At 51.2% G+C, this 26,440-nt stretch overlaps 1 protein-coding gene across 3 annotated transcripts in view; it reads right to left on the minus strand.

The window, feature by feature from the left end:
* PMS2 (PMS1 homolog 2, mismatch repair system component) overlaps nucleotides 1–26,440 on the minus strand; it is a 30,837-nt gene that overhangs the window by 2,460 nt on the left and 1,937 nt on the right. For all 3 annotated transcript variants that reach the window (XM_062180851.1, XM_062180848.1, XM_062180849.1), the window contains 11 exons: nucleotides 25,479–25,565; nucleotides 25,207–25,309; nucleotides 24,316–24,499; nucleotides 19,604–19,771; nucleotides 19,157–19,254; nucleotides 17,910–18,009; nucleotides 14,350–14,434; nucleotides 12,764–12,919; nucleotides 8,991–9,816; nucleotides 3,746–3,913; nucleotides 479–579 (listed from right to left, as the gene is read on the minus strand). In XM_062180851.1, the coding sequence (XP_062036835.1) occupies nucleotides 479–579; nucleotides 3,746–3,913; nucleotides 8,991–9,816; nucleotides 12,764–12,919; nucleotides 14,350–14,434; nucleotides 17,910–18,009; nucleotides 19,157–19,254; nucleotides 19,604–19,771; nucleotides 24,316–24,499; nucleotides 25,207–25,309; nucleotides 25,479–25,565 (2,076 nt within the window). The remainder of the gene's footprint in view (nucleotides 1–478; nucleotides 580–3,745; nucleotides 3,914–8,990; nucleotides 9,817–12,763; nucleotides 12,920–14,349; nucleotides 14,435–17,909; nucleotides 18,010–19,156; nucleotides 19,255–19,603; nucleotides 19,772–24,315; nucleotides 24,500–25,206; nucleotides 25,310–25,478; nucleotides 25,566–26,440) is intronic.

Genomic DNA, 26,440 nt, shown 5'->3' on the forward strand with positions numbered 1-26,440 from the left:
GGTGACAAACGTTTGAAAGAGAGGCAGACACAGACTTCTTTTGTGGGGAACCTGTCTCTTTTTTTTATAAAGAGATCCATCTAAATGAACTCAGAGATGGATGCCAGTTCTTAAAAAAAAAAAAAAAAAAAAAAAAAGATTTATTTATTTATTTGAAAGTCAAGAGTTACGGACAGGGAGAGACGGAGAGATCTTCTACCCGCTGGTTCACTCCTCAGATGGCTGCAACAGCCAAGGCTGGGCGAGCTCAAAGCCAGGAGCCAGGAGCTCCTGCCTGGTCTCCCACGTGGCTGCAGGGGCCCAAGCAACTGGGCCATCTTCTGCTGCTTTCTCAGGCCATTAGCAGGGAGCTGGATTGGAAGTGGAGCAGCCAGGACTTGAACAAGCGCCCAACTGGGATGCTGGCTTCGCCACAGTGCCGGCCCCTGGATGCCAGCTCTATCGAGACATGGCTGTGCTGTCCGAATGGGTGACTTACCAGATTCATCGATGACAAAGTCAAAGCCATTCTTCCTGAATATCTCCAGGTTCTCTAGGAGAATGGCTTCATTCACAGCGGTCAGGTTGAGAGCCTGAGGCCTGGAAAACACAGGAGAGATTCAGAGCGCATCTGGAAGTCTGACACGGACTCGCACAGCAGGGAGGAAACCAGCACAGCCGTGCCGCGGCACTCTGAACTCATCCCAGCAAACGACCGAACTGCACCGTGCAGCTACAGGCGGCCGCGCTGCTCAGCTGTCACAGAACTGCCGAGGGGCTCCTGGGAAGGCCTTTCTCCTTTACGTTCTATTTCACAGCTTGGGGGAACTACAAAAGCCACCTGCTCTCTCCTGAATCTGCCATCCCACCCCAATGACCTGTTGTTGTTCTTAACCTCTAAGAGTGACAATTTAGGGGCCTGCACTGTGGCAAAGCGGGTAAGGCCGCCACCTGCAGTGCAGGCATCCCCTGTGGGTGCCAGTTCAAGTCTCGGCTGCTCCACTTCCGATCCAGCTCTCTGCTGTGGCCTGAGGAAGCAGTGGAAGATGGCCCAAGTCCTTGGGCCCCTGCACCCACATGGGAGACCCAGAGGAAGCTCTCAGCACAGCTCCGGCCATTGCGGCCATCTGGAGAGTGAACCAGCAGATGGAAGACTTCTCTCTCTCTCTCTCTCTCTCTCTACCTCTCTCTGTAACTCTGCCTTTCGAATAAATAAACTAAAAAAAAAAAAAAAAAAAAAAAGAATTTTCTATTTATTTATTTATTTTATTTTTTGACAGGCAGAGTGGACAGTGAGAGAGGTAGAGACGGAGAGAAAGGTCTTCCTTTACCGTTGGTTCACCCTCCAATGGCTGCTGCGGCCGGTGCACCGCACTGATCCAAAGCCAGGAGCCAGGTGCTTCTCCCGGTCTCACATGCGGGTGCAGGGCCCAAGCACTTGGGCCATCCTCCACTGCCTTCCCGGGACATAGCAGAGAGCTGGACTGGAAGAGGGGCAACCGGGATAGAATCCGGCACCCCGACCAGGACTAGAACCCGGTGTGCCGGCGCCGCAGGTGGAGGATTAGCCTAGTGAGCCGCGGCGCCGGCCTAAAAGAATGACAATTTAAGGGTGGGCGTTTGGCATAGCAGCTAAGACTCCACTTGGGATGCCTGGGTTTAAGTCTCAGCTTCGTTCCCGACTCCAGCTTCCTGTGAGAACGTAGATGATGACCCAAGTAGCCGGGTCCCTGCAATCCACATGGGAGACCCATTGAGGTTCCAGCTCCTGGCTTTGGCCTGGCCTGGCCCAGACCACGTGTTGTGAGCATCTGGAGAGTGAACCAGAGGATGGTAGATCATCTCTCTCCCTGCATTCAAAATAAATATATAAAAATATCTTTAAAAAACTAATTTAGGGGCCAGTGTTGTGGCACAGATTAAGCCGCTGCCTGCAACACTGGCATCCCATATGAGCACCAGTTCAAGTCCTGGCTGCTCCACTTCCAACGTGCCTGGGAAAGCAGAAGATGGCCTGAATGCCTGGGCCCCTACCCCCATGTCAGAGACCCCGATGAAGCCTCCAGCTCCTGGCTTTGGCCTCGCCCAGCATTGGCTGTTGTGGCCATTTGGGGAGTGAGCCAGAAGATGGAAGATCTCTGGGTCCAGGTGTCTGTCTCTCCATCTCTCCATGTAACTCTGCCTTTCAAATCAATACATAAATCTTTTCCCAAAAACTCCAACTTAACAAAAATGCTGTTTTCCCTCCTCCCTCACAATAAAGATGATGTAGAAACAGAACACACAGATGGTGTGCAGGCTGCCACCCGCTCCTCCCTCTGCCGGCTTTACTGATCGCTCATCTCCCCTACTGGACTTCCCACGAACTCTGTCTTTAAGGCAAACACCCTACAGGCAGGAGACCCCATGCTGTACAAACACAGCCTCCTTCCCTGCCCCCCTGGAACTAACAGATTAGAGGGCAAAGTCAGACACTGAACAAACCAATCAGCTGTACGTACACCAGTCAGACGGTGAGTTAGCAGGACCCAACCCTGGGGTCAGAGAAGGTTCTGCCGGGGAAGTGATCACCGTGCTGCCTCCGGGGGCGGGAGGGCACGCGGGACAAGTGTCCAGGGCAGAGACATCTGTGCAAAAGCCCAGGGCCCACATAAAGACAGATTCACCCTGAATGCCTCAGGCCAGTCGGGGGAAACGGAAAGCTGGCCACAGTGGTCAGGCCTGGGGAGCAGGAAGAGGGTTGGGGAACGAGGGCCCTGCCGTGCAGGACGTGGTAGTCCGGGACAGAACTGTGGTCGGTCACCATCCCTTCATCCTGAAGGGTCTGTCTGGGACCCAGACTGGTCTGTGACTAGCTGGGGTCAACATGCAATGCCACCTGAGACCTTATTCATGCACAAAGGCTGAAAACCAAAGACCTCTGAAAGAGGAGCACCCTATTCCAGGATCACAGTCACTTACCCAGGCCCCTGCTGATCCTGGAAACAGCCCACACTCCGCACAGGAACCAGAACCGCTCCAGCAGAGTGGCTGCTCAGAACTTTCCTGCACGCGAGGTCTACTTCTGCCCAGTCTGACTTTACTTCTCTGTTTGGTTTAATTTTCCCAAATCAAAACCCTTGGTCTCTTCTTTGAACTCCGCTTCAGCCCTCTGGCTGACGCAACAGGGCGTCCCACCACCTGGGCCGGGGTCCCCGTGAAACACTCACCTGGACAAAGCAGAGGGGGACGCCAAACCCTGCAGGGACACGAGCCACTGACACTGCCCTGCGACGGGGAAGGACTGAGACCTGATTCTCAACGCACAGACTCTGCGTGCTGCACACACGAACACGACAGGCTATACGCTGCCCTTCAGCAAAAGGACTTTCTGGACAAGCAGTGGTCAGCGGTTTTTAATGGGTAAGCTGTGCCACCTTGGGTAGTTATCTAAGCTCTGTGTGGCCCTCGGTTTTATCACCTGTGAGAGGGAGGCGACATCAGTACACACCTCAAGCTCCGGGAGGCGTAAGTGACCTAATACGCAGGAACTGCTTCAGCAGTGCCGCGCACACAGTAGGCACTCAATAAAGACAGCTACGACCACTAGCACACAAGATGGACAAAAAAAAAATCGTAGGGATGCGTACGGTCAGGGTTCGCGTGGACGGAGAGCTACGACGTGCGGACACAGACACAGGCGGGCGCACACACAGAAGCTGGCAGACGGAAGCGCGGGGGCAGTCTGGGAAGCAGCCCTGAGAAGGCCGGACGCAGACGGACTCACGCTATGAGCCGCTGGCCCTGCAGGACGGTGTGCTGCTGCAGCATCTCAAAGTTGTACTTCTCGTCCGTGGCGTGCTGGTCCACTATGAAGAGATCCTCGTGCAGTCTGGTGATTATAAACCCCAAGTTGAACTGGCCGACGATCTCCATCTCTGCAAACATCGCTTTACTGCAGGCGGAAAATGTGAGTTACAGACGCATAACAAGATTACTTTTCTGATGGCAAAGCAGAACCCTATGATGTTTTTTTTTAAAACAAGGACAGAAACATAGGGTGACCTTAACAATCCCACTTAGTTTTAAGATTTACTCATTTGAAAGGTAAAGAAAGGGAGAGATCTTCCCTTCAGTGGTTCACACCCCAGATGGCCACAAGAGCTGGGGCTGGGCCAGGCCAAAGCCAGGAGCCTGGGACTCCATCCGGGTCTCCCACATGAGTGGCAGGGGCCCGGGCACTTGCGCCATCTTCCACTGCTTTCCTAGGTGCATTAGCAGAGAGCTGGATGCAAAGTGGAGCAGCCAAGACTTGAACCGGCGTCCAAATGGGACGCCGGTGTTGTAGGCGGCGGCTCTACTCGCTATGCACAAGGCTGGCCCCAATTTTCTTCCTTTCTCTCTTTCTTTCATTCATTTAACGTGAGCAACAGAGAAAAGAGAAACAGGGAAAACCCACCCACTGGCTCATTCCCCACACTGCCTCCCAGGGTGCACACCAGCAGCAATCTGGAATTGGAAACAGCCAGGACCCAACCCCAGGGACCCTGACATAGAAGGTGGGCATCTCAACTGCAAGGCCAAATGCTCCCCCCGCCAACCTAGCTCCCAAAGACAGCACTAATCACGCATTTACCCAACTCTCCAGATAAGACATTAGTTACTGTTACCAATCTGGGATACATTCTTCCAGATCTTTGTCGACACACGGATTCTTGGGGGAAAAGAAGGAGCCTGAATTCCTCGGACCGCTCTACTTTTGTCACGTGAACAAGGCACTGCAGGTATTTTTCCAGATCCTCACACACAGATCTGCTTCGTTCTTTCATGGCTACATGTGACTCCTCTACGTACAGGTGCCAAAACTGGCCCAACAACTTCTCTGCTGAAATTGCTTCCAATTTCAGTAAAGACACAAAGCTGCAACACACACACACACACACACACTCCTGCACCTGCCCACTCCCGGTCACACAGCTGTCATTGCGACAGGACGTCTGCAATAGTGGACGCTCCCACCAACAGCGTCCGAGAGCTCCTTCCGCCCAGTGCTGGGTATCAGTGCTTCTAACATACGCCAGGCGCATCCAAAATCCAACACCTTTACAAACACGACAGAAACCAACAGACGCGGCGCAGGCAGCACCCTGACCCTGCACACGAGGAAGCGACACTGTGCATCTGCAGCCGCTATACCCTGTGAAAGCTGGTTTTTCTCAAGAGCAGCCCTGTGGCGCCGTCGGCGCTGCCCCTGAGGCTCCCTGGGCCTCACACAGCGCCTCGAGCTGAGGAAGACAGGAGCCAAGGCCAATGCTGGGGGCAGCGGGTGCTTGTGCTCCTCGCCCCTGCTGCCGTTGGCACTCCCTCACGGTCTGCCACAGGAGACAGTCTGATGAGCTGTGCCGCCTCTGCGTGCCATGGATTACCAACCTCCCATTTCCCACGGACCAGGAGCTCAGCACCAAGCTCACAGCCAGGATACAACCAAACCAATCCCCAAAGCCTGGCTTTGAGGGTCTCCTTGAACCAGTTCCGTATCAGTCAGAGTCCCATCAAGGGTTGGAGAAGCCACAGCACTGATGTGAACTGGAGAGTTCACGGGGAGGCCTGACGAACTAGTGAAAGGTGGTTAACTTCTGAGACAAGAGAGTGGCAAACGGGGAAGCAGCCGTGGCCTCTAGGGATGAGGGAGCGTGGCTCCCAGGACCACTGGAAGAGGCCCCACTTGCTGAGGCATGGAGTGGGAGTGGATTCTGCCCTCGGACAGAGAGAAGCTGCCACGGTGAGTGATGCAGGGTCTGCTGGCTGCCCAGGGAGGAAAGGGGGGGGCGGGCGGGGGGGGGGGCACCAGCAGCAAGGAAGAGCTTCCTGGGCTTCCCTCCATGTGTCCTTCCAACGCCCTCCACCGACAGTCTAACAGTGCTCCAGGTCCTGAAGGTGATCTGGAGCCCACGCACTGGGAACTGGCACGGATCCCACCTCTCCCAGCCGCCTCCAGGCTCCCCCCAGGAGAGCCCAAGCTGCTGGCTTGGAGGCCTAGGGCGCCAGGATCCTTGGCACAGCCATCTGCTACCACACAAAACACCATCACCTGACTTCAACTTCAACTTGCCATACTAAGCTGTCACTCAAAATAAACATCACCTGTCTTTCCTGGCTGCCCCATCTCACCTGAAACACGTGTCTTAGGAAAAGAACCTGCCACACAGCAGGTGTGATCTGGGAGCTTAGAACCAGTGCCAGGGCCACTGTGGATCAGGGTTCACAAAACCACCTGCAGGTTCCTGGGCCCCCAGTTCCACGGGAGCAGGACTGGAAGACGGCCAGAGGCGCTGCTGCGCCCCGGGAGCTCCCTAAGTAATCCACAACCCACAACAGGAGGAGATCAAGAAATGTTTGACTCATTAAAATTGCTGCTTTTTGGAAGGCTGGTACTGCGGCATACCAGGTAAAGCTGCCATCTGTAGTGCTGGCATCCCATGTGGGCGCCAGCTCAAGTCCCAGCTGCTCTACTTCTCATCCAGCTCCCTGCTCGTGTTCCTGGGAAAGCAGTAGAAGATGGCCCAGGCGCTTGGACCCCCGCACCCACGTGGGAGACCAGATAAAACTCCTGGCTTTGGGTAAGGTCAGCTCAAGCTGGGACGGCCATGTTGGGAGTGAACCAGTGGACTGAAGATCCCTAACTCTTCCTTTCAAATAAATAAATGTTTAAAAATGGCTGTTTTTAAAAATCACAGCTAGGGGCCGGCGCCGCGGCTCACTAGGCTAATCCTCCGCCTTGCGGCGCCGGCACACTGGGTTCTGGTCCCGGTCAGGGCGCCGGATTCTGTCCCGGTTGCCCCTCTTCCAGGCCAGCTCTCTGCTGTGGCCCGGGAGTGCAGTGGAGGATGGCCCAAGTGCTTGGGCCCTGCACCCCATGGGAGACCAGGATAAGCACCTGGCTCCTGCCATCGGATCGGCGCGGTGCGCCAGCCGCAGTACACCAACCGCGGCGGCCACTGGAGGGTGAACCAACGGCAAAAGGGAGGACCTTTCTCTCTGTTTCTCTCTCTCTCACTGTCCACACTGCCTGTCAAAAAAAAAAAAAAAATCACAGCTAGGGACAGGCATTGTGGTAAAGGGGCTTAAGTCATTCTTGGGACACCTGCAGCTCATAACAGAGCACTGGTTTGAGTTCCAGCTCCTTTGCTCCCAATCCAACTCCCTACTAATGCACCTGGGAGACATCAGATGATGGCCCAAGCGCTTAGGCCCCTGGTACCTACGTAGGAGACCTGGATGGAGTTCCGAGTCTGACTTCAACAAAAAAGACGAGACAAAACAGCACCACTCGCCATACTGAGGTGCCACGGCACCAAACGGCCGCCCCACAGTCTCCTTTCTAACAGCTATGGAAATGCAGTGCCCAGGAATAAACCCAAAGTGGTGAAAGGGCTCCGGACAAGGAGGAAAGAAACGGAAGGGGACACAGAGAAACGGAGAGTGCTCGCGGCCTGAGAACCAGTACTGTCGGAATGTCCACGGGGCCAAAGAGGTGCACAGATTTCAAGCGATTCCTATCAAAGAACTTAGGACAGTCTTCACAGAAGTAGAAAAACAACCCTATGAAACCATGAATAAAACCCTGCACAGCAAAGCACTCGGGAACTGTAAGGACAAAGCAGGAGACGTCACGCTGCTTCATCTCCAAGCAGCAACCACTAAAACTGCATGTTACCGGGGGCCGTCGCCACCGTGGTGTGGCGGGTAAAGCCACCACCTGCAGTGCCGGCATCCCATGTGGGCACCAGTTAGAGTCCGGGCTGCTCCACTTCTGATCCAGCTCTCTGCTATGGACTGGGAAAGCAGTGGAAGATGGCACAGGTCCTTGGGCCCCTGCACCTGCATGGTAGACCCTGAAGAAGCTCCTGGCTTCGGATCGGCATAGCTCTAGTCATTGCGACCATCTGGGGAATGAATCAGCAGATGGAAGACCTTTCTCTCTCTCTCTGCCCTGCCTCTCTGTAACTCTGCCTCTCAAGTAAATAAATCAACAAATCTTTAAAAAAATAAAATCTCTAAAAAAAGATAAATATATTTTATTCCAGTGTATTACCACACAAGTTTATATATATTTTAGTATTTTTATACTTATATATAAGGAATATTTAGTAAATCATAAATGAAAAATTATTATTCTAATGAGTGCTGATTCTTTCAAAAAAAGATTACCTTATTTATTTGAAAGGCAAAGATACAATGAGGTGGGAAGACAGAGATCTTCCATCCTCTGGTTCACTCCCTAAATGGCCAGAATGGCCAGGAATGGGCCAGGCTGAAGCCAGGAGCCAGGAGCCTCTTCCGGGTCTCCCACGTGGGTGCAGGGGCCCAGTGACCTGGGCCATCTGCTGCTGCTTTCCCAGGTGTGTCAGCAGGGAGCTGGATTGAAGCAGAGCTCTAGTACTCAAACTGGCAGCTGTATGTCGATGCCAGCGTCGTAGGCTGCAGCTCCACCCCCTATGCCACAGCGCTGGCCCAATTCAATAAATCTTTAAAAAACAAAAACAAAAACACTATGCCTTGATCCCGTATCAGAGTGCCTGGGTCTGACTGCTGGTTCTGGGTCCCAGTTCCAGATCCTGGCCGCTGCAGACCTCGGGAGGCAGCAGTGGCGGCTCACGCAGTGTGGTCGCTGGACTGAGTGGCCAGCCCTGGCTCTGGCTGCAGCACAGCCTCAGGCAGGCAGGCACCCGTGGAGGCCCAGTGGATGGGGGCTCTTCATCTGCCTCTGCCTTTCAAATAAACAAGCTAAAAGGGGGGAAAATTAACATGATAGAGAGGCAATGAGAAGCAGCTGGTGGATGGAGAAAGCATTCCCGACTCCAGCACTAGAATGGGAGAGGAGGGGGAGGGGCCGCAAGGCCATCTGGGATGCGCTGAGTCCATGGTCAGGGAAGTCTGTGGAGCTGGGTCACCCTCACACCCAGGTAGTGTCCGAGCACAGCAGGCAGAGGTGCCAGGTGTGCGAGGACCACGCGGAACGCCAGCGCTACCTGATCTCCTTCCTCAGCTCCTCCTCGGCCGCCTGGTTGTCCCCAGGGCAGATCTTCGCCCGGAACCTCCTGTAGCTGTGCTCGCCTCCACCTGGCTCTTCTCGGCGAAGCAGGCGCCTCACCCGTTCGGCTAGAGCACTCATGGAGAAGTCCAGGGGCACCACTCGCTTAGGGACTTTCACCGCCACATCAAGCTGAGACGCCGGCCCGCCCTGTCTGTCACCCGGCCTGCAGGGAAGGTCCGGGCCGGAGGGAGCGCCATCCTTCCTCCGACGCTTGGCGCTCGGGGACGAGAGCTCAGCAGGTGCAGGTCGAACTTGAGCTTGTTCACGCTGCTCGTGGCAGTTCCCGTCGGACTCTGTCTCACCCTCGCAGGGCGACACATGTTCCCGCGGGGGCCCATCCTTCGGGGAGTTTGCTGCACAGTCCAGGGCGCAGAGCCCTTCCCCTGAGCTGGCTGGGGCGCTGCTGGGCCCAGGGTCCTCCTCTGTGCCCGCCAGGCCTTCGTGGTCTCCGGGGCCCTTGCTGGGACTCACAGCCTCTGCCCGAGGGCCCGGCCTGCCTCGGCTGGGGCCAGGGCTGGGGCCTGAGGTGCTAGGCGGTGGCACTCCTGTCTCCTGCGGCCTGCATCTGGGACTCAGGGCCGGAGTCTTTGGGTCCTGAGCCTTGTTCTCTGCTGTGTGGCGAAGGGAGAAGGCCTCTCTCAGTCGGGACACAGACACCGCCCTTCTCTGCTCCCCTCCTGGAGCCCTCAGCAAGGCGGGGCTACCCTGCTTCCCGGGCAGAGGAGTCTCCGTTTCCGCAGTGTGCACTTTTATTAAGTTACCTAAGGGGACAGCAATGGGGAAGGATGTCAGACTGCACCAGGATGGGACAGGCGGGTCACAAAACACAAATGGCTGAATACAGGATGCTGTTCCACAACCACCACCCGGCAGACACTATATGTGCCTCAGCACTCAGCACAACCGCAATCGACAAACGTTCACAAGGATCGGGTGTTCAAATGCTCACGGCGGAAGTAGACCTGGCACAACCTCCACGTCCAGCTCTCTGGGACGTCTCCCAAACCCAAGCGTGGGCACCCAGCAGCGCTCTTCCCTCCGCCAAGCGAGGATGCTGGGCCCACACAGCCCCTCTCCCACATGACCCAGACGCACGCAGCCAACAGATGGCTGTGCGGTTCTGACCAGGCCGTGAAGTCACAACCGCGTGTGACACCACAGACATCAATCAGCTCTGTGGCCAGCCCTCAGCGAGGCCTGCACAGGGGTGACCCCAGGGAGAACAGCTCAGACTGCCGGAAACACTCCTCCACACAAGGAAGGAGAAAACTGGCAAAAACTTCAAAAGCCAACTTTTTTAGAATTCTGGAAGTTCATGAAAAGTTGGGGCACACTTATTCAAGAAAAATGGCCCAGTCCAGCCCCTTCTTCCCAGCCCTGCACCAGTCCCGAAAACCATCCAAGATGACTGTGGTCAAGTGGCGGCAGCGGGTGGGGGCCGGGCTGGGCACCCACCCCAGTGCAGGACCATCCCGCAGCCTGCCCGGTGCTTATAGGGACACCACCCGCGAGGCTGCCTGTATGATCCTGGCTCAGAGTTCATGGTGCAAAAAGCCCTGTCTTTGCGGGCCTCTGATGAACAAACGCAGGGCAACTGGGGAACTCCACAGCTGGAGGCACTGGGTGACGGGCGGGCAACCACGGCCCAGCCATCAACTTACAGGACAAAGCTTGAGAACGACAGGACTCTGGAGAATTCCGCTCTAACCTGGCAATCTGGAGGCCACTTGTGCACCCGGGAAGGACTTGGGGCCATGCCAAGCTCCGCCCCCCGCAGGCGCTCTGGGAGCAGGGAGTGGAGGCTGAGGCAGGGCCACGCTAAGCTCTGCCCTCCACAGGTGTTCTGTGAGCAGGGAGTGGAGGCTGAGGCAGGACCACGCCAAGCTCTGCCCTCCACAGGTGTTCTGTGAGCAGGGAGTGGAGGCTGAGGCAGGGCCACGCTAAGCTCTGCCCTCCACAGGTGTTCTGTGAGCAGGGAGTGGAGGCTGAGGCAGGACCACGCCAAGCTCCGCCCCCCCGCAGGCGCTCTGGGAGCAGGGGTGGAGGCTGAGGCAGGGCCACGCCAAGCTCCGCCCCCCGCAGGCGCTCTGGGGACAGGGAGTGGAGGCTGAGGCAGGGCTGGGCACTGAGGGTGGGCCCTGGCCAGCACAGAGTCCCCAGCAAACACCAGGGTTCAGGCATCAAAGGAAACCTCTGGCCAACCACTAGCCAAACAACACCCTAACAGGAAACAGAGTTTGGCGGCCATATACTCAAGACAAAAGAGGCTTCACAGAGATTTTCTTCTCTTCAGAATATTCAACAAACAACAAAAAGAAACCCTGGCAAGGGGAGAGGATCTGATCTCTGGGGTGGCCACATTCTGTGATTCAAGACGACCTGATTTCAACAACAACTTTATGAGACTCGCAAAGAAACAAAAGTGTGGTGGGAAAAAAAGAGTCAATGGACATTCCTGGAAGAAGGACTTAACTGGGCAAAGATCCTTTTTTTTTTTTTTTTTTTAATTTATTTATTTTTTGACAGACAGAGTGGACAGTGAGAGAGAGACAGACAGAGAGAAAGGTCTTCCTTTTGCCGTTGGTTCACCCTCCAATGGCCACCGTGGCCGGCACGCTGTGGCCAGCACACTGTGCTGATCCCAAGGCAGGAGCCAGGTGCTTCTCCTGGTCTCCCATGGGGTGCAGGGCCCAAGTACTTGGGCCATCCTCCACTGCACTCCCGGGCCACAGCGGAGAGCTGGCCTGGAAGAGGGGCAACCGGGACAGAATCCGGTGCCCCAACTGGGATTAGAACCCGGTGTGCCGGTGCCGCAGGCGGAGGATTAGCCTAGTGAGCCGTGGCGTCAGCCTGGGCAAAGATCTTAAAATCAGCTGTTTTAAATATGTTCAAATATGACACCATGTCTACAGAAGTAGACGTAAAAAGGTAAAAAAATTAAAAAAAAAAAAAAGACATTCTACCAAACAGCAATACAGAAAGAGGAATTATTTAAAAATAGGAATTCGGGAGTTGGAAAGTTCAATAACTGAAATGAAAAAGTCATTGGAAGGGGCTATGGTGCAGCGGGTTAAAGCCCTGGTCGCACATGGGCACTGGTTCTAGTTCCAGCTGCTCCACTTCCAATCCAGCTCTCTGCTGTGGTCTGGGAAAGCAGTGGAAGATGGCCCATGTCAGAGACCCGGAAGAAGCTTCTGGCTCCTGGCTGTGGTTCAGCCCAGCTCCAGCCATTACAGCCATTTGGGGAGTGAACCAGTGGATGGAAAACTTCTCTCTCTCCCTGCCTCTGCCTCTCTGTAACTCTTCCAAGAAAGAAAGGAACAGAAAAGAAAAGAGAAGAGAGAAAAAGAGAGAGAGAGAGAAAGAAAGAAAGAGAGAAAGAAAGAGAGAAAGAGGAAGAGAGAAAGAAAAAGAGAGAAAGAGAGAGTGATAGAGAAAGAGAGAGTGATAGAGAAAGAGAAAGAGAGAAAGAGAAAGAGAGAAAGAAAGAAAAAGAGAAAGAGAAAGAGAAAGAGAGAGAGAAAGAGAGAGAGAGAAAGAAAAAAAGAAACAAACAAACCTGCAACCACATACTCTCCAGAGTGACACATCTTCTGTCTAAACTAAAAGTCTTTGTTTCAGGTCAAAAAAGTTTACCTCGCAAGAAACAAGGAAACTATCACAACAGCTGAGAGCTTTAGAAGCTGTGGGTCAGTGTGTTTTTCTTACCTTCAACATCCAGCAGCGGCTGCTGGCTGACGTTCACTTTGTTCACGTCACTGTCAAACATTCCAATCAGAGAGGTCTTTAAAATTGCCAGCAAGAGCTTCTCCTCTTGCAGTAAAATCTGTCTTTTATCTGGGGTCACGTTGATGTCGACACATTCTAAGTCAAAAAACAGAACACCCAGGTTTAAACTCACCTTTAACAATGGAAATCTCCCCACTCACCTACAGCTTCACCAACAGCACTACTGAAAACATGATGGTATCTGGATTACTACTCAAAAAAATGTAAAATTAGCTTTTTCAGACAAGGAAAGGAGCAATTTTTGAAAGACGACAAAGATGTGAAGGTGTAAACTGTAAGATGAAGGGAGAATGCCTGAAAACGAGTAACATGAGAAAAACACAAACTAGGCTGTTTCATCCACTGCTGAATCCAGCATAAAAATTAGACGGACTGCATCGCTGCCAGATGTGCACATCCAGAAGGCGACACAGAAGGAGCCTTCAGATGGCCATAAACACCGACTCAGTATTTTACAGCTGCGTACTTTTCTTAAGGAAATAATTAAAGATATATGGGGTTATTTCAAAAGAGTCATGGGTAAACGGAATGAAAAGACTACTTTTGTACAAAAATGTTTTAGAAACCTACACATAACTTTCTCAAAAAAGTCCTTTTCCATGAATATTTTGAAGAGCCTGTACAGGCACCTATTTCTAAATTTCTTTCTGGGGCGCCAGCATTGTGGCATAGTTTGTGATGCCCGTGTGCCATATCGGAACGCTGCCAGTTCAAGTCCCAGCTTCTCAACTTCTGATACAGCTTCCTGCTCACGCACCTAGGCAGCCAGAAGACAGCCCAAACCCCAGGCCCCGGCCATCCCTGTGGGAGATTAGGATGCAGCTCCTGGCTGCTGGCTTCGGCCTCGTCCAGCCCTGACTCTTGCGGCCATTTGGGGAGTGAACCAGCAGATGAAAGCTCTCTCTGTCACTTTGCTCTTCAAGTAAATAAATAAACAATTTTTAAAAATGTTTTCTTTCCTTTTTTTTATAATTTTATTTTCATTTTATTTGAAAGACAGAGAGACAGAAACAGAAAGACAAAGAAAGATCTTCCATCCAATGGCTCATTCCCCACAAGCCTGCAACAGCCAGGGTCGGCCTAGTCAAAGTCAGGAGCCCAGAACTCCATCCAGGTCTCCCATGGGGGTGGGAACCCACGTACTTGAGCCATCACCTGCTGCCTTCCAAGGAGCATTAACAGGAAGCCAGCCTGGAAGCAGAGAAGCCGGGACTCTAACCAGCATGCTGATATCAGATGTCTGCATTGCAAGAATCAGCCGAACCTGCTGCGCCACAGTGCCAGCCCTGGGCAAATATTTTAATCTTTCTCCTTTGGTTGAAATTCTAAAAAATAAATAAATAAATCCTATTTTCCTAATAATACAAAGAGCATAACGTTAATTAGAAAACAGGAAAGTCGACATAAAACAAAATCACATCACCCTGTGGCCCGTCGTACCAGAGCTTTGTGATTCCAAATGAGGAGGAGGGCGCCAGTTGTGGTGCTGCCTCTGCGGCACTCACCTGAGTCAACAGAAATGTTCAGAACGACAAACGGGTGCTGGTGCCGATTGTACATGTGGTAGACCTCGTTCACAAGCCTGGAGACCTGCACGCAAACAACGGTCAGGGAGAAATACACGTTCCCTTCACACACGTTCTCACAACACACGGGTCAGCCGCCAAAGGGACACACCTCTCACCACTCTATCAAGATCTGACACGCAATCAACACACAGCATAAAATCTGTTAAGTTCTAACATGCCAAAGGAGACTTCAAAACGGTTCCTGGAAGGGACTGGCGCTGTGACGTGGCAGGTTAAGCCGCTGCCTGAAATGTGGGTGACCCATATCAGAACCCCAGTTCACGTCCCGGCTGCTTCACTTCCGATCCAGCTCCCTGCTAATGCGCAGCCAGGGAAGGCAGCAGATGACCCAAGTGCTTGGGGCCCCAGCATCCATGTGGGGGATCTGAATGGAGCTCCCGATTCCTGGCTTTGATGTGGCCCTGACTTGGCTGTTGTGGTCATTTGGGGAGTGAACGAGAGGTTCAAAGATGTCTGTCTCTCCCACTCTGTCCTTTCAAATAAATAAATCTTTTTTTCAAAAAATTTCATGAGGCCAGCGCCGCGGCTCACTAGGCTAATCCTCCGCCTTGTGGCACCAGCACACCAGGTTCTAGTCCCGGTCAGGGAGCCGGATTCTGTCCCGGTTGCCCCTCTTCCAGGCCAGCTCTCTGCTGTGGCCCGGGAGTGCAGTGGAGGATGGTCCAAGTGCTTGGGCCCTGCACCCCATGGGAGACCAGGATAGGCACCTGGCTCCTGCCATCGGATCAGCGCGGTGCACCAGCCGCAGTGCGCCGCCCGCGGCGGCCATTGGAGGGTGATCCAACGGCAAAGGAAGACCTTTCTCTCTCTCTCTCACTGTCCACTCTGTCAAAAAATTTTTTTAAAAAATTAAAAAAAAAAAAATTTCATGAAAAAAATTTCCATTTAAAAAAAGAAAATTATTGATTTAATTGAAAAGCAGAGTTACCGAGAAAGAGGGAGAGACAGAGATCTTCCATCCTCTGGTTCACTCTCCAAATGGCCCCAACTGCCAGGGCTGGGCCTGGCTGCAGCCAGTAGGTAAGATGCTTCTTCAGGACCTCCCACGTGGATGCAGGGCCCACGAACTTGAACCACACTCTGCTGCTTTCCCAGGCGCACTAGCAGGGAGCTGGATTGGAAATAGAGCAGCCCAGATTCAACCGGGGCCCACATAGGATGCTGCTGGCATAGGGGCTTAACCGGCTAAGCCACAACGTTGGCCCTGAAAATGTGTACTCTTATTTCCATTTTTTCACAAACTTTGAAGCCCCCTCAAGTGTGTGTGTGTGTGTATGCATGAAACTGTCTCACAATCAAGATGATAAAAACAAGGGATTTCCAAAAAGTTCAGGGAAAATATGCACTGTGAAGTAGCTTTATGTATCCATCACCCAAGAAGTTTCCTCAGGCCCTCAAAGGAATATTTTTAACCATCAACTCCTAAAGCTCAATCTTTTTCCAAACTAAATACACTCCTGAAAATTTTTTTAAAATATGCAAGTGTGTTTTAACTGTTCATAAAGCAAATCTACATAGAAACATATATTTATATGATATTGCAGCAAGGTGATTAAATGGCATTAGAAACAAACTATTAAGATCCCATTAATGGGGCCAGCACTGAGGCATAGCGGGTTAATGCCTGGGCCTGAAGCGCCAGCATCCCATATGGGCGCTGGTTGGAGACCCAGTTGCTCCTCTTCCAATCCAGCTCTCTGCTATGGCCTGGGATAGCAGTAGAAGATGGCCCAAGTCCTTGAGTCCCTATACCCACATGGGAGACCTGGAAGAAGCTCCTGGCTTCAGATTGGCGCAGCTCCAGCCATTGCAGCCAATTGGGGAGTGAACCAGCGGATGGAAAACCTCTCCCTCTCTCTCTCTGCCTCTCCTCTCTCTGTGTAACTCTTTCAAGCAAATAAATAAATCTTAAAAAAAAAAATAGCTCACATGTAAAATGTTTAAAAAAAAGATCCCATTAGTTACAATCGGGGTTAAAAAAATTTAGAAGCTGCAGCCAGCGCTGTGGCACAGCGGGTTGAAGCCCTGGCCTGAAGCACGGGCATCCCATATGGGTGCCGTTCTAGTCCTAGCTGCTCCACTTCTGATCCAGCTCTCTGCTATGGCCTGGGAAAGCAGTAGAAGATGGCCCAAGTGCTTGGGCCCCTGCACCCACGTGGGAGACCCGGAGGAGGCTCCTGGCTCCTGGCTTCGGACTGGCACAGCTCTGACTGTGGCAGCCATCTGGGGAGTGAACCAGCAGATGGAGGACCTCTCTCTCTGTCTCTACCTCTCCCTGTAACTTGTAACTCTTTCAAATAAATAAAATAAATCTTAAAATGAAAAAAAAAAAAAAAGTAGAAGCTGAGCCACATCTGGCGGACACCAACTACTCTTTATTTAAAGTGTCATCAGCAAACAGAAATGTTACTAAGGTCAATGTCGCTGAAGATGCGAAGTCACGACCAAACCCCCCAAAATCCCTGCCACCTATGAAGAAAAAACCGTGCAACCCTGAAATCCGGACAAAGCCTTCAGGTCTGAAGCAGAGACCAGGAGGAGGAGAAAACACAGAAACGATTGTGTGTGGTCAGCGTACAGGAACACGCTAGATGAGCTCATGTTCTACAGTGTTTACTTCCTTCAAACAGACACAGCTCTCATGATAACAGCCTGGCAATGGGCATGTGTTTGTGTACCTATGCATACATACATGCACGCATGTGTAGTATGTATACACACAACACGCAACTGAAACAACTGCACAGAACTTTACGTGCCTAAAATAACATCCTGTTTTCTATTACTTAATTATTGGAAAGAGAGGGAGAGATAGAGAGAGAGAAAGATAGATCTTCCATATGCTCATTCACTTCCCACAACATATGCTGTTCAATGCCTACAACAGTCACAGTTTGGGCAGGTGAAAGCCAGAGCCCATAACCTATCTGGGTCTCCCACTTGGGGCGTTATCCATTGCCTTCCCAGGCACATTAGCAGGGAGCCGGGTCAGAAGTGGAGCAGGTGCACTGGAACCAGTGCTCCCTCCTGAGACGTCACTGCTGCAAAGGGCAGTTTAGCCCAGTGCATCATCAAAAAAGGAACATCCTTGCAGGGACCAGCGCTGTCACACAGAGGTAAAGTCACAAACTGCAACACCCATCCCATATGGGCCTGGGAAAGCAGGAAAAGACGGTTCAAGTACTTAGGGCCCTAACACCCACATGCAAGACCAATGGAGTTGCAGGATCCTGGCTTCAGCCCCAGCTGCTGCAGCCTTCTGGGTAGTGAACCAGCAGATAGAAGGTATCTCTCCCTCTCTCCCTCCCCACCCTTCTCTAACTCTGCCTTTCAAATAAATAGCCATGTTTCTTGGTAAGGGTCCCAAGTTCAACATAATTTGTTTGTATGAGAATAAGATCATTAATAAAGAAAACAAAAAGTTAAAGGCATGCAGATGAAACACACACATTAAATCCTCTAAGCTACGTAAATACCTTTGCTGGGTCACAAGGCCGCCGATTGATGAAGAAAAACTGTCTGTCGGTTGAACTCCTTCCAACACCATGGGTGCACTGTGATATGAAACCTGAAATACTGTTCAAATTTTACTCAGTGAGGGCAGGGCTCCAGAGTGAACACGACTAGAAATGCTTAAGTGAAATAAACACAGGACCCCTTGGTGGCGTGTCCAGGCACTCCTGTGTACACCTGGTGCTCTGCCCCATCAGAGAAACCCAGCCTAGGCCTCTGGAATATTCTAAAGCTCCCGCAGTCTCCAAAACCGGCCCAGGCGATGCAGTGGGCTCACAACCCACTTCCCTCTACTCCCCCATCTCCTTCCCTGTGAAGCCCTGGGCCTCCACGTGAGGAGTGGGTCTCGCTCCAAGCAATCTCAGCAGCTTTGTGACTGTCCCCACAGACTTGTCTCCAGACCCTCCCATGGGTAGTCAGGGTCCGGCCCACGTCCCTCTGCCTTTGCAGTCTGCACCCAGTGGGCAAACTCCGTCCACTGAGGCATCCGTACGCTGCTGCTCCTGGGGGAGACGCACCCAGGGACGTGTGCACTTCCCAGCAGGAATCTTCCCATCTAGGGAGCATCTGCTTTTCTCCTTCTTCTTTTAAAGATTCATTTATTTGAAAAGCAGAGTTACACACAGGAAGATGGAGAGACAGAGAGGGAGAGGTCTTCCACCTGCGGCTCCTCCCCAGACGGCTGCAATGGTTGGGGTCTGCTTTCCTTACACTACAATAATGCTGGACTGCCTTCACCAGATCCCCAAGGCCCAACTCACAACAAAAATGTAAAAGTTAGCCAGGCCACCATTGCGGTACAGCAAGTTAAGCCGCCATCTGCAGCGCCAGCATCCCATATGAGCACCGGAGAGAGTAGACTGCTCCACTTCTCCTCTAGCTCTCTGCCAATGCACCTGGGAAAGCAGTGGAAGCTGGTCCACTTCCTTGGGCCCCTGCACCCACATTGGAGACCTAGGGGAGGCTCCTGGTTCCTGGCTTCGGATTGGCCCAGCTCCGGCTGTGGCAGCCATTTGGGGAGTGAACCTGCAGAGGGAAGACCTCTCTCTCTCTGCCTCTGCTTCTCTATAACTCTGCCTTTGAAATAAATAAATTAAAAAAACAAACAAACAAACAAAAAACCCATGGCTTAAAAATCACTATCTTTGGGGGGAAAATCCTCTCAGAATAACTGTTCGAGTGCAGTTTTCCTGGCAGCGACGGAACTTACTAGAAGAGATTGTACAGCGCTTCCGAGCAGCTCAGACCGTACTCTTCACAGACAGAGTCGCTGGGGGGCAGCTGGACGAAGGGGATGAGGCTCTGCAGCTGGGAGGGGACAAAGCGCACGGTCAGGTTCCAGACAGACAGGGCGGGCGGACCTCGGCCAGGACAGGCGGGGCTTCTGCGGATAAGCTCAGAGAATCTCCTCGCTGGAGGGCTGAGACACACCGCACTCTTGCTTATTTCCACGCAACGCACTGCCCAGGAGAGGCTAAGGGAGGAGTACAGGAGGCAGCAGTTCATTCTCTGGAAGGGTGAACTGCAAACATTCAGCTCTCACTGTTTCTTTGTGACAGGCACTTCAGGACGTCACTCTGGATTCTAACGGTAAGGACCACGGATCTGCAATTATCATGGAGCAAGAAAATGCCTTTGAGGAGCCCGGCATCACTACCTGCTTCTGCCCAAACACACATCCGATGTTTTCCTTTATGCTGGCGCTCCCACTTGTGCACACCACAGGCTGGCGCTTGCCTTGTCCAAGCTGGTTGGTGCAACTCACACGGACGCCCGTTGAAATGATACAGTAGGCATGTAAGACCTGGACCATTTTGGCATACTCCTGTTTAGAAAACACAAGCATAAGTTCCCACGTTACTTTAATCTCACAGGACTTACACAGCTCAAGCTACAACATCCAGTTCTGTACCCATCACAAGAGGAAGCAGGACCCACACGACCATCTATGGAGAGGCATCTCCTGGGCCAGATCCTGGCACCGTCCACTGCAGTACAAAGCAAAAAAACGGGCTGACATTGTGGCGCGGTGGGTTAAGCCATGACCTGCAAAGCTGGTATCCCATACAGGCGCTGGTTCAAGACCCACCTCCTTCACTTCTCATCCAGCTCTCTGCTGTGGCCTGGGAAAGCAGCAGAGGATGGCCTAACTGCTTGGGCCCCCAACCCATGTGGGAAATCCAGAAGAAGCCCCTAGCTCCTGGCTTCAGCCTTGCCCAATCTAGCTGTTGCAGCCATTTGGGGAATGAACCAGAGGATGGAAAACCCCTCTTTCTCTCTCTCTCTCTCTCACTCCCTCTCCATCTCTGTCTCTCCTTCTCTCCCGGTAACTCTGTCTTTCAAATAAATAAAGTCTTAAAAAAATTCCTTTGTTCTTGTAACTCTGCCCCTAGAAATGCATCTTTCAAAAAAGACTGGCTGTGGCTGGTGCTGTGGCATAGCGGGTAAAGCTGCTGCCTGCAGTGTAGACATCCCACATGGATACTGGTTCAAGTCCTGGCTGCTCCACTTCCGATCCAGCTCTCTGCTGTGGCCTGGGAAAGCAGTGGAAGATGGCCCAAGTCGTTGGGCACCTGCACCCGTGTGGGAGAAGCAGCTCCTGACTCCTGGCTTTAGATCCACACAGCTCCAGCCATTGCAGCCATATGCGGAGTGAACCAACAGATGGAAGACCTCCTTTCTCTCTCTTTCTCTCTTTATCTCTCTCTGCCTCTCCTCTCTCTGTGTAACTCTGCCTTTCAAATAAATAAATCTTAAAAAAAAAAAAGACTGGCAGAAGCAGAAGCATAGGAAGATGTACTACAACAATGCTCATGAAAACCAGCTTTATCTGTGAAAAGTCCAAAACATAGGGGCCGGCACTGTGGCTCATGAGGCACTGCCGCCTGCAGTGCCAGCATCCCATCTGGGCACAAGCTTGAGTTCTTGCTGCTCTGTTTGCAATCCAGCTCCCTGCTAGTGTGCCTGGGAAAGCAGTGGAAGATGGTCCAGGTCCTCTGGCCCCTACACCCACAGGGGAGACCTGGAAGAGGCTCCTGGCTCCTGGCTTTGGCCTGGCCCACCCCTGGCTGTTTGGGGGGTGAACCAGCAGATGTAAGATCTCACTCTCTCTTGTTCTCTCTGTAACTCTGACTTTCAAATGGTTGGATAAATCTTAAAAAAAAAAAAAAAAAAAAAAAAAAAATCAACAAGAAGCTACTTAATGATGGCAAATCCACATCATGGTGGAGTGATAAATAATAAGGTGTACTTCCAAAGAAGTTATACAACATACACATGATTTTTATTATCTTTAAAAATCTGAACATAGATAAAAATTGCAGAAATACATTATGTGGATATTTCAAAATGTTTAAATGATACAAAATATTTTTCAAATATTTTGAAACAGGGTCTTCAAAAAGTTCACAGAAAATGTGTTTTATGAAGAAACTGAAGTGGGTGTTGAGATTCAGGTTAAGCCACTCCTTATGACACATGTCTTCCAGGTCAGAGTACCTGAGTTTGAGTCCCGGTTCCATTCCCAATTCCAGCTTCCTGCTAATGTGTCAGAGGGAGCAGATGAGGCTCAAGTATTTGAGTACCTGCCGCCCACTTGGGAAAGCTGGATGGAGATCTTGGCTCCTTGCTTAGCCTGGCCAGCCCTGGTGTTGTCACCATTCTGGGAGTGAGCCAGCAGACAGCAGATCGATCAATCGATCGATCTGTGTGTGTGTGTTTCTATCTCTGACACTCTGCCTTTCAAACAAAAATAAATAAATCTCAAAAAAACAAACAAACAAAAACATGTATTTGAATTCAAAATCCATCTGTAGCAAAACAAACTTCTAAGGACAGGCATTTGGCATAGAGTTAGGATACCCTGTCCCTTATCAGGGTGCCCGGCTTTGAAGCAGGGCTCTGTTCCTGGTTCCAGCTTCCTGCTAATCCAGACCATGGGAGGCAGCAGGTGATGGTCCCTGCCACCCACAGAGGAGACCTGGATTACTGAGTTCTTGGCTCCTAGCTTCAGCCTGGCCCAGGTCCTTACCGTTCCAGGCTTTCAGGAAATGAACCCTGTCTGTCTCTGCTTTTCATATAATTAAAATTAATTCTTTTACTTTTTTTAAAGATTTACTTATTTATTTGAAAGTCAGAGTTACAGAAAGAGAGGAGAGGCAGAGAGAGAGAGGTCTTCCATCCGGTGGTTCACTCCCCAATTGGTCGCAAAGGCTGGGGCTGCGCTGATCTGAAGCCAGGAGCCAGGAGCTTCTTCCAGGTCTCCCACGTGGGTGCAGGGGCCCAAGGACTTAGGCCATCTTCTATTGCTTTCCCAGGCCACAGCAGAGAGCTGGATCAGAAGAGGAGCAGCCGGGACTAGAACTGGCGTCCATATGGGATGCCGGCACTTCAGGCCAGGGTGTTAACCCACTGTGCCACTCAATTCCTTTAATTTTAAACTTATCTTCCAATGCCATTTTGCCACTAACTTTTTGAAGTTCCTTCCTACACACTGAAAGTAAGGGCTGGCACTATGGTACACTGAGTTAAAGCCTCAGCCTGCAGCGCCAGTATCTCATATGGGCGCCTGTTTGTGTCTTGGCTGCTCCACTTCCGATCCAGCTTCCTGCTAATGTGCCTGGGAAAGCAACAGAGGATGGCCCAAGTCCTTGGGCCCCTGCACTCATGTGGGAGATCCAGAAGCTCCTGGCTTCACACTGGCTCAGCTCCAGCTGTTGCAGCCATTTGGGGAGTGAACCAGTGGATGGAAGATTTCTCCCTCTCTCTCTACCTCCCTCAGTAATTCATCTTTCAAATTAACAAATCTTAAAACAAAACAAAACAGGCCGGCACCGTGGCCCACTAGGCTAATCCTCCGCCTTGCGGCGCCGGCACACCGGGTTCTAGTCCCGGTCGGGGCACCGATTCTGTCCCGGTTGCCCCTCTTCCAGGCCAGCTCTCTGCTGTGGCCCAGGAGTGCAGTGGAGGATGGCCCAAGTCCTTGGGCCCTGCACCCCATGGGAGACCAGGAGAAGCACCTGGCTCCTGCCATCAGATCAGCGCGGTGCGCCGGCCACAGCGTGCCTACCGCGGCGGCCATTGGAGGGTGAACCAACGGCAAAAGGAAGACCTTTCTCTCTGTCTCTCTCTCACTGTCCACTCTGCCTGTCAAAAAAATAAAATAAATAAAAAATAAAACATGGGGCCAGCGTGTGGTGCAGTGGGTAAAGCCGCTCACTACAACACAGGCATCCCATATGGACACCAGCTCATGCCCCAGCTGCTCTGCTTACAATGCAGGTCCCTGCAGAGGTGCCTGGGAGAGCAGTGGAAGATGGTCCATGTCCTTGAGCCCTAGCACCCATGTGGGAGAAACACAAGAAGCTGCTGGCTCTGGCCTGGCCCAGCCTTGGCCACTGCGGCCATTTGAGGAGTGAACCAGTAGATGGAAGACCTCTCTCTCTCTCTCTGTAGCTCTGCTTTTCAAATAAATATCTTTAAAAATAAAAATAAATAAATAAATAAATAAATAAAAAGATAGTAAAAGAACAGAAACCAAACTCTGGGGTTAGTGTAGACAATTTCAACTGTCCACCTCATCCAGCTACAGATGATTTGTACACACAACACTATTCACTTTCATTACACTGATTTGTTTATCTTGAAAAATGTCCCAATACTTACAAACACACGAAATTAACTGCTAATAACAGTCATCTCTGACAACTACAAGCTCTTCATACCTATGTTTTTGTGAGGCTAGTTTTTTACCATAAAAAGTAAAAATAGACATTTTCTCCATTTTTATATTTTTGATAGTTAAAATTAACATAAATTGCTTTACATGTAAAGAAAGTTTTTAGCTGTGTATGTTTAAGTAACTTCTTGGATTCTGAAAAGTCAATGTCCATGTATGAGAAACATACACAAACACAAAAACACAGGAGCCAGTGCTGTGACACAGCAAGTTAAAGCCCCAGCCTGCAGCACCAGCATCCCATATGGGTGCCCGTTTGAATCCCAGCTGCTCCTCTTCCGATCCAGCTTCCTGCTAGTGTATACCCTGGGAGGTAGTGGGCAACGTCCCTGCCGTCCACGAGGGAGACGGAAGCTCTTTCTGCCCCTCAGATAAACATGTTTTTCAAAAATTCTTTAAAAAAAGACAAAATTTAAAACTGTTACTTATGACAGGATCCACTTCCCACGCAGAATGCCTAAACACCATGTGATGATCCTTTTCAGGAAAAGGGTTAAGCCTCTGAAGAGAAGCCGCGAAGTGCTTTGTAGAAACTTAAGGAAGGAATCAACCGACAGTAAGCGACTTCGGGAAATCTCGCACTCGCACCCGACGTGATCAACACTCCAAAACCGGACGAGAGCTCACCGCACCTTTTTGATGTTCCTCTGGAACTCCTTATGGCGCACAGGCAGCGGGTAAAACAACTGCTGCACGCTGACCGTGGTCCCTCTGGGTCGCGGGCAGGGCGTTTTCTGGAGGATTTTCCCGCTGTGATCAAACACCAGCCGGGTGCCAACCTTGGCAGACGAGTGGCAGGTGGAGATGGTCACGTCACTGCGAGAGAACGCCAGGCACGGCGCGCTCAGTTAGACCAAGCACTGAGCGCCAATCACCAGTCCCCATCCTCCCGTCTCCCAGCTCTCTGAAAAAGCAGAGGGCGCCTCTGACACAATCAAGAGGGTTCAAATGAGCGAGAAGACATCGCACAACCTAAGGGGGAAACTTAAAGGCAGACGGCACTGTACACACTTTGATAAAAACTTTGGTTTCCTTTTTTAGGTCGAACTGTAAAGCAGTAAAAGACCTCAAAATTAAATTATGCAAAATAAAGACATCTTGGTTTTGTTTCTATTGTTCTAACGAAACTTTTAGAAGTGAGCCAAAAGATACTGTAACTCAAACATACCAGTACAAAAATTCAGCATCTGTACTATAATTAAGTCCACTGGTTCAGCTTTTCCTAAAAATTGGAAATAAATCAAGGCCAACAGTCCCTGTAATGTCTTATCTGCTACTTTAAAACTGAGAAACTGCTGCTTCAATAAGGGTGATAATTCATTTTCTTGTGATAATTTATGTTTACAATATTGTTTACCTCATTTCATTCATTTTTGCTCTCATTTTAAGACTTAAAACAGAACTCAAAACTGGAAGTTGTTGCATTTGGACAAAAAAAAATACACATGATAATCACTCTAACCATACTTGTAAATTTCCAGGCATTTTTAATAAGGGGTCAATGGATAAAAACATTGCATCACCTCAGTGCACAAAGTGAGCTCAGAGCTTCCCCCCGAAAGCCGAAAGTTGCAACCTGGGTTAGGTCGGCAAAGTCTTGAATCTTAGAAGTGTGGTGTTTCAGAGCTGCAAGAGAGTGGAAAGGAAAAGCCCAGACGTCTCAAGCGGCACGGCGAAGGGCGCACGCAACGCCCGTCTGAGCACCGGCTTTGACACACGGCGCTTGTGTCCAAGATCCCGGGACACCCGGCCCAGGGACGACCGGAACCGCTAGCGTGAGAAACGGTTCACTTACTTAAGCCTTCGAAGTTTCCTTCTTCCACCCCACATCCGTTGTCTGAAACTTCAATGAGGTCCACCCCGTAGTCTTTCAGTCTTAGGTCTAAAAAGTTCAACACGTTTACCTCTCAGAGGTTGACCAAGCAGGAAAGCTTCTATACCAACAACACTTGTCAGGTGCAACGTGAACGACAGTCCACAACGGTACTTTTCTTTACACGTCCTGTTGTCACTGTGCATAGCTCTTTTCTCAAAGTACTTTTTGGCTTTCTAGTTAGTCCAGATTAAAGAGTTTGTTTTTGGCCGGCGCCGTGGCTTAACAGGCTAATCCTCTGCCTTGTGGCGCCAGCATACCGGGTTCTAGTCCCAGTTGGGGCGCCGGGTTCTATCCCGGTTGCCCCTCTTCCAGGCCAGCTCTCTGCTATGGCCCGGGAAGGCAGTGGAGGATGGCCCAAGTCCTTGGGCCCTGCACCTGCATGGGAGACCAGGAGAAGCACCTGGCTGCTGGCTTTGGATCAGTGCGATGCGCCGGCCGCAGCGGCCATTGGAGGGTGAACCAACGGCAAAAAGGAAGACCTTCCTCTCTGTCTCTCTCTCTCTCACTATCCACTCTGCCTGTCAAAAAATAAAAATAAAAATAAAAAAGAGTTTGCTTTTAATTCGTCTTCTGAAAGGAATAATTTTAACAGCATCAGCTTCCCGAATCTTATCTTACTAGATTGATAACCTCGGAAAAAAAAATTCCTTGTGTCTTAATTTCATTTGTACAGTGAAGATGACAGTTCCCATCTCACAAAGTTACTCTGCAGAGGGAATGAGAGAGGCCACATGCAAACCCTGGCACAACACCTCCTTGGCACAGTAAGAACACAACAGAAGTGAACTGCTGGGGGCTCCCACGCCCCACGTCCGTGGACCCAGCTGGAGTCCTGGCTTCCTGCTGATGTGCACCTAGGGAGCAGCAAATGATGGCTCAAG

This window comes from Lepus europaeus, chromosome 21 (genome assembly GCF_033115175.1).
Source record: "Lepus europaeus isolate LE1 chromosome 21, mLepTim1.pri, whole genome shotgun sequence".
NCBI classification, from domain to species: Eukaryota; Metazoa; Chordata; class Mammalia; order Lagomorpha; family Leporidae; genus Lepus; species Lepus europaeus.